Genomic DNA, 14,527 nt, shown 5'->3' with positions numbered 1-14,527 from the left:
CTTTCCTTTATGTCTTTCTCCTGTCAGAATCACTTTGTGATGCCCATTTCAACTCCCTACATCTCTGAAAAGAGGCAACCTGTTGATCTCTGTATTTCAGATTGTCCGAAGATACATCAAGGATTGGCTTGAGAGAAAGAAGCCTCCTTTTGGTGCTATCAGCAGCAGTGTACTCCTCATGATCATCTACACAACATTCTGCGACACGTTCTCTAACCCAAATATTGACCTGGATAAATTCAGCCTTGTTCTCATACTGTTGATAAGTAAGTTGGAAAATGGGATAACCTGGCTATCCCTCAGTCTCCTCAATAGCAACGCGTAGCACTGTGTGTTCTCTAAATTCACGTCTAGTGTTAATTTGACTAGAAATGAATGCTTAATTTTATTTTACATTTACTCAGTGACTTTATTCTGTTCTTTTAAAATACATCGGCTTTACACTTATATCATAATTTCCTTTGTTTCTGAGTCTGCTGCCCCATTTTCTGATTTACAGTAGTTGATGTCAGATGAGAGAAGCCTTAATTCCTGTCAGATGCAAATGTTAGATTGAGCACTGTGTCACCAATTTAGTTTATTATAACTTTAAACTGATCTTACCCCTTACTGTGATTTAAAAACAGGATTTACAATATATGATACTATTATTTCTAAGTATAATAACTTGGCTGCATTGGTTAAAATATGAGTATTTACATCATATATTCTAATAAAATTTACCCAAAGTAATATCATTTCATTTTGAGAAGCAGCAGACTATAAAATGCAGGAAACTGCTAAAGCTCAAAAAGCAACCTTTTGTTCTATTTATCCTGTTATCCCAAAGACAACTGTTACTAATGTTGTAATATCAAAGAATATTTTGTTGTTCTAAAGTATATTGTATGCTACTGCATTTGTGATATTTGCTAGAAATATTCATAGTATAAACCAGCTCTTTCTAAATTGACCAAATTAAATAACCAAATCTTAAAGAGGCTTTAGGTTTTCCCTCAATAACGAAGACTGTTTCTGGGGATATCATCAATAAGAACAGACTGAGTCCCACTAATTTAAATGATTCTTTCAATTTAGCAAGGCATGCTTGTTTGGTTTATTTGTTTGTTTTTCTTTTTTAGTTCCTATAAGTTTTAGATAAAACAAGTATACCAATAAGTATGCTACAAATACTGCTTTTAGAGTGCTAATTTAGATTCAATCTTTTTTTCTTCAGTATTTTCTATCCAGCTGAGTTTTATGCTTTTAACTTTCATCTTTTCAACAAGGTAAGTGATTTGGTATCTCTTGTTATTAGTTTTCTATATGTGGAATCATCTGTCTACTTGGCTACTATGCCACTACACACTTTTATATTTTTTTCTCCTTTTACATATGTTTTTCTCCTATCTCCCTGACCATTCTGCCTCCCTTCTGCCACTTTCAAATTGTAGACATTACAAAGGGTCTTTCCTTGGCCTTATCTTGTCTATCCACATTGAGTGCTTAGGCAGGCCCTTCCATTCTATACTGGCTTGAGCTGTTAGCTTCATAGTGATGATTTTCAGGTGCAAACCATCCATTGCAATGTTTTTCCTGAGTTTGAACCCTGTTTTTCACTTACCATTTAGATATCTTTACTTGACTGTCTTAACGAGACCTTAGACTCAAGATACTCAAAACAGAGTCATGTTTTTCCCAAAAACTGCCTCTTTCTCTTATTTCTTTCCTTATTTTTAGTGAACCACCATCCTCAAAGTTACTGAAGCTGGAATCCTTCACATCATTTTATTTTAATTTATTGATCCTACTTCTGTAATATTTTTTCTGCTCCAAAAGCCACTTCCTTAATTCAGGCTCTTCTTGCCTCTTTCTCTCTAGGCTATTTCAATGGATATCTTACTGATAATTCCATTTCTACACCCAACTTTTGTTATGCATTTCATAGTGCTTCCAATGACTAGAATTCTGATAATGGCTCTCTGGTTCAGGTATCTTTAATGGTTATCCAGTGCCTATAGAATGAAGTTTATTTTGGGGGACAAGGTCCTCTAGTCTGTTTTCCAGTCTCATGAACCACTACTAGTATTCATGCTAAGCTTTAGGTTGATGTAAAATCTTTGCTGCTCCCTGGAAAGACCTCATGCTTTCTCATTTCTGTCCCTTGCTTAGGCAGTCCCCATATCCAAATTAGTCTCCAGGTCCTGGTTCTTCCTTCCTGTTCTTAAAAGCTTAACCTCAAATGCAAATTTTTCCACCTTTATTATACATTACAAATATTACTTGAACTTTTGGTTAGAGAAAGTTACCATAGGGAATGCCACAAATAAGAGGTGATTTCAATCTTGCACTGATAACCCAAGTGTCCTCTGGGTGGTACAGTAAGCCAACCTGTATTCAGTTCAAAGAAGAAGGAAGCACTTCCCAAGAGAATATAGAGCAAGGATTGATGGAAATGATGGGGCTTGACCTGAGCCATACAGAATGGCTAATTGTTCAGCAGTTAGAGATGTCAAGAGGGAGTTCTTGGTGCGAGAAGAAGCAATAATGCAAATGTGGACACATACAAAAATCAAGATATGGTGAAACAATAGGAGTAGAGGAAGATTAGAAATAGTAATAGTAACTGGAAAGGTAGGCTTCAGCCAGATTGCAAAGCCCATGAACACCAGGCGATAGCAACGAGTGACCACAAGGGAAAGAGCCTATGCTGTTTATAAGGCTTGAAAAAGCGTCAGAGCAGTGGATGGTGCAGGCCTCACATTAGGCACTTGGCTCTCACAGCACTTGCTATAGCACTAGGCTGATTGTAAACAGTCAATAAAAACTTATTGATTGATGTAATTTGAAGCATTTTCCCAAGCTAGAGATTGTGATTTATGAAGTAAGAGTAAAGCCTGGAGCCATTAAGTCACAGAGAAAATGTGACTTAATTGGGTAAGTCTGAAAGCAGGAGCTATTTTAAAGTTCTTCTTGTAAATGGCTTGTTATATCATCTTAGAAAAGACATTTGCCTTTCAATGGCAGTTTGTTTGCTGGTCCTTGTGGCAAAAGTGATCGTCAGAACCACTCCTATTGGACGAGGTAGGATGCAAATATCCCGTTAGTGACTAAAAATTTTCTTGAAAAATAGAACATAGAGCAGCCACTACTGGGACTGCTAAAGGAGGCATGGGTGGCAGAAGTGTGACACCTAGTTGAACTGAAATTAAGAATTTACAGCACGGAGTAGACTGGACTTTCATAAGGATCTGTAATTTTAAAATCCTTCTTTTCTTGCTTATTCTGCATTCACTGAGGTTCTGTCAAGGTTTTTGTTTTGTTTTGTTTTGTTTTGTTTTGTTTTGTTTTGTTTTGTTTTGTTTAGAGACAGGGGCTTGCTCTGTCACCCAGGCTGGAATGCAGTGATGCCATCATAGCTTGCTACAGCCTCAGACTCATGGGCTCAGGTGATCTTCTTGCCTCAGCCTGCTGAGTTAGCTGAGACTACACGCAAACACCACCATGCCTGGCTAACTTGTAATTTTTTGTAGAGACAAGCTCTTGTTATGTTGCCCAGGCTGGTCTTAAACTCCTGGCCTCACGTGATTCTCCCACCTTGGCCTCTCCAAAGTGCTGGGACTATAGGCATGATTCACTGCAACTAGCATCTGTCAGGTTTTTAACTTCCTTGACTTACAGTCAAACCTGCACATTCTTTGATAAATGACAATATATAGCTTGATCATTTCTCCCTCTCTGCACCCCCTCCCCACCCTGTCCCCTGCCATAATCATCTGTTAATGATTTACTTCGAATTTGTCTGAAGCCTAAATTACCTCTTACATAGCCTCATTCTCTGTTCTCAAATTCCTGGCTTGCCTGGAGAATTTCTGTACCTTTTTTTTTTGAGATGGAGTCTTGCTCTGTCACCCAGGCTGGAGTGCAGTGGCGCAATCTCGGCTCACTGCAAGCTCCACCTCCTGGGTTCACGCCATTCTCCTGCCTCAGCCTCCCAAGTAGCTGGGACTACAGGCTCCCGCCACCACGCCTGGCTAATTTTTTGTATTTTTAGTAGAGATGGGGTTTCACCATGTTAGCCAGGATGGTCTTGATCTCCTGACCTCATGATCCGCCCACCTTGGCCTCTCAAAGTGCTGGGATTACAGATGTGAGTCACCACGCCCAGCCCAAGAATTTCTGTACTTTTAAAAAAATCTGGCCAGGTGCAGTTGCTCATGCCTATAATCCCAGCACTTTGGGAGGCCAAGGTGCGTGGATCACGATGTCAGGAGTTCAAAACCAGCCAGGCCAACATGGCGAAATCCCATCTCTACTAAAAATACAAAAATTAGCCCAGCGTGGTGGCATGCGCCTGTAATCCCAGCTACTCCAGAGGCTGAGGCAGGAGAATTGCTTGAACCTGGGAGATGGAGGTTGCAGTGAGCTGAGATCACGCCACTGCACTCCAGCCTGGGTGACAGAGCAAGACTCTATCTCAAAAAAAAAAAAAAAGCTAATAATCAGAGATGGGACATTAGCTTTGCTAGCTTTGTAATACATTATTTTTTACTTTTCTCTGGCCCGGTTGCTAGGAAATCAGTTGATTCATCAAGCCAAGAGTCAGCTATCCAATGACCTAACCATTCTGCAACTTTGGGAAACTGCAAATTTAAACACACACACACACACACACACACACACACATTGAAAAAGCTTAGAAAAGGAAAGCAGTAATTGGAAATCTTTTAAAAATACATAAAAAGTTAAAAAGTTTGGTAGGCTGATAACTAGAATAACAGAAACCTATATTGTCATTAGAGTGGCAAAAGAAACTGTTAATAAAGGAAAAGGAAGAAAACAAATATTTGTATATGTGTTTTAATTCTGATCAGTACATTTCCAGTGAGATATCTCAATCTGCCTTTCACCATAGCCCTGGGAGAAGCAGGACGGGAGAATGGGAAAGGGAAGCAGGCAAGGAAGTTGGGGATGATCATTAATGGTAAGTTTTCTTACCATTTCAGAGGAGGCAACTAAGCCTTGGCACCCTGGGTAGCTTGTTCGGTGCCACCCAGCTAATGACGGAAGAGGTCTTCTCTGAAAACGAGCAGGGACAAAACACAGGCACAGAGATTAACAAAGAAGAGGCTTCACATGGAAGTTTCCTCCTCTGAAAATAGTGGGCTTAGACAGAAGTATCTCAAAGGACCTTTTCTGTTCCACATTCTGTGATTCTACTAGTAAAACCTGACATGTTTTCCTCTGCGGGTACTGCAAAGGAAGGCAAAATAAACATTATGTGGAAAACACTGATTGAAAGCTTTGCAAGAGAGAATAAAAAGACCAGTTGGGAAGAAAAGGAAATAAACATCTCAAGAGAAGGCAAAGTGATCAAAAGAATCATTAAAAACAGGATAAAAAGAAAATCAATATTAAAAAGAGATAAGGTAGAGTTAGAAAATAAATAGTAATGTGATTCCTTTCAAGAATGTGAGCAGACACAATAGAGATGTTAATCAGTGAGAATAATTTTAGTCATTACTACTCAAATATGATGTACAGGACACTTGATTTTTCTGGGTCTTGTCATGACCTTGTACCATGAAGTCCCCCTTGACAGAGTATGGCTAAGGGTGGATTATTTACCAAGATAGCTGCTCTCACCCATTACATTTTGTAGTGTTTTTGTTTTTAATATTGTCTTTCTCAAAAGGCAAACTTATGACCAAGGTTTGGGGCAACCAACTTACTAGTTGTGTGACTTTAGGGGAGTTGTTTAACCTACTTGGGTTTCCAGTTCCCTTTTTGGAAAAAGCAGAGCAATAACACTATCTATTTGTACGGCTTTTCTGAGAAGGAAGTAATACTGGCTGCAACGTGCTTAGAAAAGTGCTCAATAATGCTTATGCTGTGGTCATTTACCACCATCCTGAAGAGAGGGTTAAGTGAGCATCTGCTCTGTCAGCTTTCCCCGATGTACAGCACTCCGGTCCTACATAGCTAGAGTACAAGTCAACCCTATTGAGGAGGAATATTGTTTTTAACCTTAAATGTTCCCTTTTTATGCCTTAAGGTTCTAATCCTCCTTCCCACTCATGGACTTTTTGTCAATAAGACTGTAGAGCAGTGTTACTGAGAGCAATGAGCCAGAAATCTCCCAGAATGGCCCTAGCTTTAGCCTCCTTACCTGAAACAGAGGACAAGTAAGCATATCTTGCAAATATCCTCTTTAGCCACATTGTGAATGCTGCTCTAATGAGCAGCAGCCAGCGCCAGATTAATTCAGAGCCTCCTTGACCAGAGAGACTGTGACACACTGGAAATGTGCTGTAACCTTGAAAAGAACAAGATATCAAGCTGAACAAAGTTTACTAAAGGAAAAGTGTAGTAGAAGACTCTAGGAAGAAAACCAAACGCATAAACCCAGATGCAGCCATGGCTGATATAAACAAGGGCCACAAAAGACAGTTTTTGAAGTGCTCCTAACACCACAAACGTTACTGGACAACATCCCCTACCCAGGCCAGCTGATCACATTACATGTTCTACAATCACTGGAGGGCACTCACTCCTGCATGGAAGTTTTTTTATTCATTGTTAATTGACTGTAATTCATATTCTCCAATCTGCCAATTTCGAACTTTTCTAATGTCTTTGATTCCCAGGCCTTGGAATTAACTCAAAGTTGGGTCACACTTTATAAAGAAAGTAAAATCTCTGACATAACTTGCCTCTGCTTGCCCGTTCTCTACCTGAAAAATCTCCATATTTTTCACTCCTCTTGTTCACTTTTGCTTCCAGCTCAGATATGATAGGAAATGCCCTGGCTTCTCAGGCCTCTTTGGGAACTGTGTTCATCAGGTATTTCTCTCTGCTGTGTCTTCACTTTCTCTTTATGATCATGGTCAAATATCCTGTGACCTTTTTCTTCCCTTTGCCGGATTTCTTGAAAACACAGTCCTCACCACTCCAAACACGGTCCTTCTCACCACTCCAAACACAGTCCTTCTCACCACTCCAAACTCAGTCCTTCTCACCACTCCAAACTCAGTCCTTCTCACCACTCCAAACTCAGTTCTTCTCACCACTCCAAACTCAGTCCTTCTCACCACTCCAAACTCAGTCCTCACCACTCCAAACTCAGTCCTCACCACTCCAAACAGTCCTCACCATTCCAAACACAGTCCTTCTCACCATTCCAAACACAGTCCTTCTCACCACTCCAAACACAGTCCTTCTCACCACTCCAGAGTCCTTCTCACCACTCCAGAGTCCTTCTCACCACTCCAAACTCAGTCCTTCTCACCACTCCAAACTCAGTCCTTCTCACCACTCCAAACACAGTCCTTCTCACCACTCCAAACTCAGTCCTTCTCACCACTCCAAACTCAGTCCTTCTCACCACTCCAAACAGTCCTTCTCACCACTCCAAACACAGTCCTTCTCACCACTCCAAACTCAGTCCTTCTCACCACTCCAAACTCAGTCCTTCTCACCACTCCAAACTCAGTCCTTCTCACCACTCCAAGTTCAGTCCTTCTCACCACTCCAAACACAGTCCTTCTCACCACTCCAAACACAGTCCTTCTCACCACTCCAAACTCAGTCCTTCTCACCACTCCAAACTCAGTCCTTCTCACCACTCCAAACTCAGTCCTTCTCACCACTCCAAACACAGTCCTTCTCACCACTCCAAACTCAGTCTTTCTCACCACTCCAAGTTCAGTCCTTCTCACCACTCCAAGTTCAGTCTTTCTCACCACTCCAAACTCAGTCCTTCTCACCACTCCAAACACAGTCCTTTTTACCACTACAAACTCAGTCCTTCTCACAAATCCAGTATACATCAGCATCAACTCCTTGGCCTCCTTCCCAAGGCTCACTGAGTCTCCTCTTTAATTCTGTTTCCTTAATGCTCCTCTTGGTTCCATATGCTCAAAATTTCTAATTGCTCTTTGATTCTTCCTTCTCTCTCAAAGCAATAATAATAATATCAATATCCCCTAGCTTGTGTTCGACATTTACATTGTGCCACATTCTTAACAAGCATTGGCATTTACCCCCACAATTGATCCTAAGAGTCAGACGGTCTTATACTCATTCTACATATGAGAAAAAGAATGGCCTGGAATTAAAATCAGGTGTGTTTGCTCCAAAAGCCTGCACTCTTGAGCTGTTGGGAGGTACTATTGCACAGAAGTTAAAAGAAATTCTTTTCATCCTATCTCCATGTCTCTTTCCACCATCTCCTGTCTTCACTCTGATTCTTTAGGCCCTTAGAGCTCCCTGCTTCCTGCCCAGCCTCACCATCTTCAGTCTTACACCATGCTGTGTGATCGCTTCTCCTTAAGAATGGATCTACTTATGTCATTCTACTGTCCCAAGTCCTTCAGCAGTTCCCCTTATCCCATCATATCAACTCCATACTCCTGATCATAAGCCAATGTCCCTGCACACAAGTCAGCCTGAAGAATCTGTTCTTTGCCAACTGCCTTACACTCCCGTACTACAGTCTCCCTGTCCCCTATCTAAAACACACATCTACACATATCTAAATCTATTCTTTAAGGCTCAGCTTAATTGTTATTTTTTCCCAGAAGGTTATTTGTGCTCTATCATCATCTCCTACTTTCCCTGCCAAGCTAGAGGTGATCCTTCTCTTTCAGCTGAAAGGCACTCTATTTCTCTCTCCTCTCCTGTTTCTCATGTATATCTGTAGTGCTTTAATCTCTCAGCCCATGCATTTACAGAACCTTATGGAACTCCTTCCCCATTAGGCCTACTGTGAGGAATAAAGGGATGAAGAAATATGAAAGCCATGTAGTGCAATGTTTAAAAAACAAGAATGGTGTTACAATATCAATATGAGAATAAAATGTAGAAACAATTAAACCAGTCTTATTATAGTCAATAAGAGTATATGATATGCATCCATGGGGAATCCTCAACTGAAGTGAGACACCAAAAATTCAGTTTGAAAGTTATCAAGAAAGAGCTTAGAAGTACGACTGGTTAGGAAGCAGAAACATGCATGCCTTTTCAGAAGAGAGACCAAAGGCCATTTTAAGTATTCTCTTGACACAGGCACAGGGGATGAGGAAGCGGGGTGGGGTGATGGGGGGGGGGGCCCGGGGGGAGTTGAGGGGACTCCTCTCTCCTCCTGTGAGTATACAACAAGAAAAACAGGATGTGGGATCTATTTAGGGAAGAGTTTTCTCCCAGCAAAAGTAGTGCATGGGGATGAGATTACTAAGGGAAATGATTGGGTCTCTTTCATTAGGGAGCCTTAAAAATCAGGTACATTGTTACATCTGCAACTGTATACATGGAGTCAGTTTCTAGAACATTTTTCCATTTGCTAACTCTTCTGTCAGAGTTCAGAGCAGGGAATGAATAGACTCTATATAGTCAAATCCTGATATCCTGACTCCGCAGGAAAGAATAGTTTCTAAAATATAAGGGCACAGTCATAACAATGACATTTTTAACTTTTTTGGCTTTCTAAACCCTTATTACCTAAAGCAGGAAATCTGATTATGACATCCAATTCCCAGTACTGACTCCCCATAACATTTAATTAGTTTTGACTCAGTGAGGTTTTTTTTAATGTTTAACATAGTATATAACAATAGTAGAATATAGTAATTAAGAACACAGGCCTAGGAACTAGACTCTATTTGAATCCTGGCTCTGTCACTTACTGCCATGGGCCCTGAGTATGTTATACACTTCTGTGTGCCTCAGTTTTCTCATCTGTAAATAGGAACATTGCATCACTTGCCATTTGGGGTTGTTGCTTTTACATGTAAACACATTAGAGAAGTGCCTATACATGATACTGCTCAAAAAATGATAATTTGTTTTTACTAAAATATATGATGTTAAATCTTTGTTCATACCATGTATTTCTTAAGTGTGTGTTTGCTACCAAAAGGATGTGTTGCTCCTTGAAAAAAGCGTTTTTGGAGATACATTAATCCTTTCAAGCCACTGGGTAAATTCCAAGTAGTAACCTAGAGACTTAGAGTTCCTTGTTGCATTATTTTTATAATCAGTCCTGCTCCAGGGGCCGATTATATACGTGATCTTAGGCAACTTCCACCACACATTTTTACAACTGTTCTCCTTTTCATGGATAAATGACTCAGAAGTGGTTCTCTAAAAAGAAATCCAGACACTTCTGTACATTTGGGTGTAGAATTACTACTGTCACCAGGATTGATCAAAGGGATGTTAACATAAAGGTAGGTACTACATTTGATTTTGGATGTGTTAAATTGGCTTTTTATAAAAGTATTTGTCAAAATCTTTTTTTGCCCCTAGGAATAATTCGGGTTTCACACCAGCAGACACAGTGGCTATCATTTTCTGTTCTACACACAAATCCCTCACATTGGGTAAGTGATTCACAGAGTTAAAAACCACCTATTACCCTCATATAGTTACATCTTATGATTTTGAAATTCAAAGAACTCTTGAAATTAAATGGAATGGGGTGTTGTCCACACAGTTAGATAAGGAACAGTAGCAAAGTGAGGGTGGGTCATTGCTTTGAAATTCAGTTATTTGATTAAACAAATCTCTGTGGGCCAAAATTAATACTGTAAAACTTAGCTTAATTTATAATCATGTTTTCAATTCTCATAAAAGATTACCAATGTAGAATGTTAACATTAGAGCAGGGGTGGAGATGCTGTAGAAACTACTTCTAAATAGGGAATTGGCAAAAACTTTGCTTTGGCAGGCCCTAGAGTTGTCCCCGGAAGAGATTAACTTATTTTCCAGCAGCTCAGAGCAAGGCGGAAATAATGTTATTACTCTAATTTGATATTGACATTAGTTTGATGCTTATTTCTGAATGTTATTTCTATAAAGAAACAATATAGTTATCATTAACTCAATCAGATTAGCACTAAAAGTGAAATAAGTGTTTATTTAATGGACAAAAATTGATTAAGAAGAAAAGTGCTATTTTCTACTTAGCTGTATCCAATTAGTGGCATTATCCCAATAACCTGTTAGACATCCGGAATCTATGTTTTTAGTCATTAAAAGTCATTAAGTAATCAGAAGCTTTATTGAACTATACATCAGTCACAAACTCCTTGGGGTGGTGGGCATGTTATGGCAAAAACTCATATTAGGTGGGAATTGAACAGTGAGAACTCATGGACACAGGAAGGGGAACATCACATTCTGGGGACTGTTGTGGGTTGGGGGGAGCGGGGAGGGACAGCATTAGGAGATATACCTAATGCTAAATGACAAGTTAATGGGTGCAGCAAACCAACACAGCACATGGATACATATGTAACAAACCTGCACATTGTGCACCTGTACCCTAAAACCTAAAGTATAATAATAAAAAAAAATTTCTCTACATTTTAGCACATGAGTCACTTAAGGGAATGAAGAATCATTACAATGTTCTTAGTCTGCTTATGTTAAGGAAATTCAGTCTGTGAACTGGAAAATGAAGACGTTTCATAATGTTTTTGTTAATCCCAAACATATTTGTCTGATAGTCTACTGTCAGTCTTACCAAGTTTGGAAAATGATTTAGAAATTGGACAAACCCTTAGGAGCAGTTGTTATTGAGAGCTTCAGCTTATTTGAATTATATATATATATATATAGTCTATGCACTGCTCTATTTTTGTATTTGTGTAGCTATAATCATCATTAAATTGAAGTTGAAACAGTCTTAGAAGCCATATTCCAATCCTAATTTTGTGATCCTGGACAAATCAGTTAACTTCCCTGAACCTTAACCTTTTCATCTGTAGAAGGGGCAGAATAACACTCATTTTGTAAGGTTGTTGTAAAGATTAAAGTTTAAATTTGTTAAGTACGTGGCACAGCACTTGATAGATAATAGGTAGTCAATAAATGACAAGATGTGTGCAATAATCACACTGTAAATAGATTGCTATGGACTACATGAGAGAGCCCATCTAATAGCTTGCTGTGCTGCCTGGTACTTGGTGAGTACTCTATAAGCTGTAGCTATTCTTATTGATTACTAATAACTATGTTAGTTACAACTATGTTACCACTCCCAAGGTTCTAGTCTCCTGATCCTGTCTTGTAGATTTTCATGTAACAAGTGTGTTTCAGTTGTTGACCTCAAGGAAATCATCTTACACTTCTTTCCCGTGTGTTATTGTCATGTACTGTCTGGTGTCTCAGGTCTTCTAAAACCAGAGGGACTTTTATAAAGTTAGTGAGTCCAGAGGCAGATGCTGCCAGACTCCTCAGATACACAGAGTGCAGGGATCGAATGAGCCTGTATCCTTAGAGCATAGGCTGAACCATGGCTGCCCCAAATACATTCCCACGTTTCTGCAATGGGCTTGCAAACCTGACCCACTTTTTTTTTTCTATTTTGAAGATTGTTCTTATTTTTCTTCTTTTTTTTTTTATTTTACTTTAAGTTCTGGGATACTTTTAAGGACTTGCTTTTGTCAGGAAAACCAGAAAGGGTTTTCTCAGTTTCTCTGTTCTGTGCTAGAGCTGGTTGTGCTGAACAAAGAGCAAAATGCATACCCAAGAAGCAAACAGCAGTGTGATCAGTGTGATTTTCTATAAGCAGAATATCTACCCATTCGGTGTTTTTTATCTTTTTATTTTTCTTAATCCTAAAGTCATATTTTTCTGTCCTTTATACTTTCCAAAAGCTAATTTTCAAGCAAACAGATAGGTGCTATGAAGTAGTTGTTTTGCTAAAAAGGGTTGGGTTAAATTGGATTTCTGTTTGCTTTTGCAGTGTTCTACCAAGAAATACATCCTCCAATAAGATGCTGTACTAGTGTAGTATCTATGTAATCCTTAGCTACTTTCATAACATGATAGAGATAGGCTGTCTTGGAATTATAAGACCTAAATAGTCATCCTGGCTCTTCCACTGATACTTTCCTGGGCCTCAGTTTCCTTGGTTCTAAAATTAGGTAATTTTACTTCCAACTCCAATATTCTGTCATCCCTTGATCATATTTGGCTTCTGTCTTGCAGTCTCTTACATAGTATTTATGAAAATGCCCTCTTTGCTGCTTCCCTTATCCCAGACAGATCACCGCTATTTCCCCATACAGCAAGGGATGTTTAGATGCTGATGCTAGAATGTTCTTGTTAAGCACTATAAATTTACTGTATCCATTTTCACAAGATCCAGTGCATGGATCTACTGGTGACCTGACATCTCTGGTACAGAGGATAGGCCGTGACAGTGACCTGAGATATAGGCTGATAATAGTCCTAATGGAAATTCTTTTTTGTTTGTTTTTATTTTTAATAAACTTTATTTTTTTAAAGCAGTTTAAGGCTCACAGAAAAATTGAGTGGAAGGTATAGAGCTTTCTCACATACCACTTCATCCCATACACACACAGCCTCCAAGATATCAACATCCCTGCATGGAAATGCAAGAACATCACAAAGAGTATGAGGACTTCATAGTCCAGAAAGCAAGGGGAAATTTTAGGTAATATCAGTTAGAGTTATATTTTCTGTCACTGCTGACACAAAGATGAAATATAACAGATTATAATATACCTATTTGGCACTTTAAAAATGCATCTTTCCCTTTGCAGTCACTATCATAGTATTTCTTCTGATTTTATATATATGTGTGTATATATGTGTATACACATCTTTAACATCTCACGTAGAATACATTAAGTGAAATATAAAATACCATTCATTATTATATCTAGTATTTGTATTTAAGAATAAATCATTGCAGGCCAAGAGGCAACCATGTAACTAATAAACCAAAGATGAAAACTCTTGCTTGAGAAGCTTTCTTAGTATTCTCTTGTATACACCTTCGATTTATTTTATTGTTCTTGCTTTTGCCCTATCTCGATCTCTTCCTTGTACTTGCATCTACACACATGCTGAATTTGATTCATTGCTTTTATTAGTGCATTTGCCATTGATTGATTAGTTCTTGGTATTAGTACTTTTTCTATTGATTGATTGCAGATGAAGTGACTATTTGACCTTTAATTATGAGGCTTCCTATTGAAAATGACATTGAGCTATGGCTTCACATAATCCATCTGGAAAGCCTGACATGATGCCATTCCCTGGAGTTCGTTCAGGAAGAAAGAGGAGGCCTGAAGGAAGTGCAGAGCTATCCCTGTGCTTCATCTAAAACAATACTACAGGGCTTGTTTGCTGCTCTCCTGTAGTTTCAGCTCAGGGTTGGAGGTAATTTTATATTTTGTCAGGACAGCATCACTTGCTGTGGGTTGCCATAAAAGCCATGTACTCTCTCAAATTATTCTCTAGTTTGATGGCCATTTTTATATAATAGTGAAAAGATATTTTACATAGCAGAGATTGAAGAACAGCTTGTATCCTAGTTAATAATGGCTCAGTGCACAGTCGGTCAATAGATCTCATCAAGAAAGAAATTAGATCCAAGATATCCTGTGGAATTGGCATTTTACTTTCATCTTATTTATCTTTTTCTCTTGAGTATTCAAATCACTTTGCTTATCTAGAGTTCCAATATATGCAGAAAACTTTCTCACAACACTTAGCAAGCAAATGTTTCAGGACA

At 39.0% G+C, this 14,527-nt stretch overlaps 1 protein-coding gene across 3 annotated transcripts in view; it reads left to right on the top strand.

The window, feature by feature from the left end:
- The window catches only part of SLC10A7 (solute carrier family 10 member 7), a 255,687-nt gene that overhangs the window by 217,069 nt on the left and 24,091 nt on the right, over positions 1-14,527 (top strand). For all 3 annotated transcript variants that reach the window (XM_058436796.1, XM_032147967.2, XM_032147962.2), the window contains exons 8-10: positions 101-266; positions 1,217-1,268; positions 10,285-10,358. In XM_058436796.1, the coding sequence (XP_058292779.1) occupies positions 101-266; positions 1,217-1,268; positions 10,285-10,358 (292 nt within the window). The remainder of the gene's footprint in view (positions 1-100; positions 267-1,216; positions 1,269-10,284; positions 10,359-14,527) is intronic.

Source organism: Hylobates moloch, unplaced genomic scaffold (assembly GCF_009828535.3).
Source record: "Hylobates moloch isolate HMO894 unplaced genomic scaffold, HMol_V3 SCAFFOLD_3, whole genome shotgun sequence".
NCBI classification, from domain to species: Eukaryota; Metazoa; Chordata; class Mammalia; order Primates; family Hylobatidae; genus Hylobates; species Hylobates moloch.
This window is presented reverse-complemented; position numbering and strand designations above follow the sequence as displayed.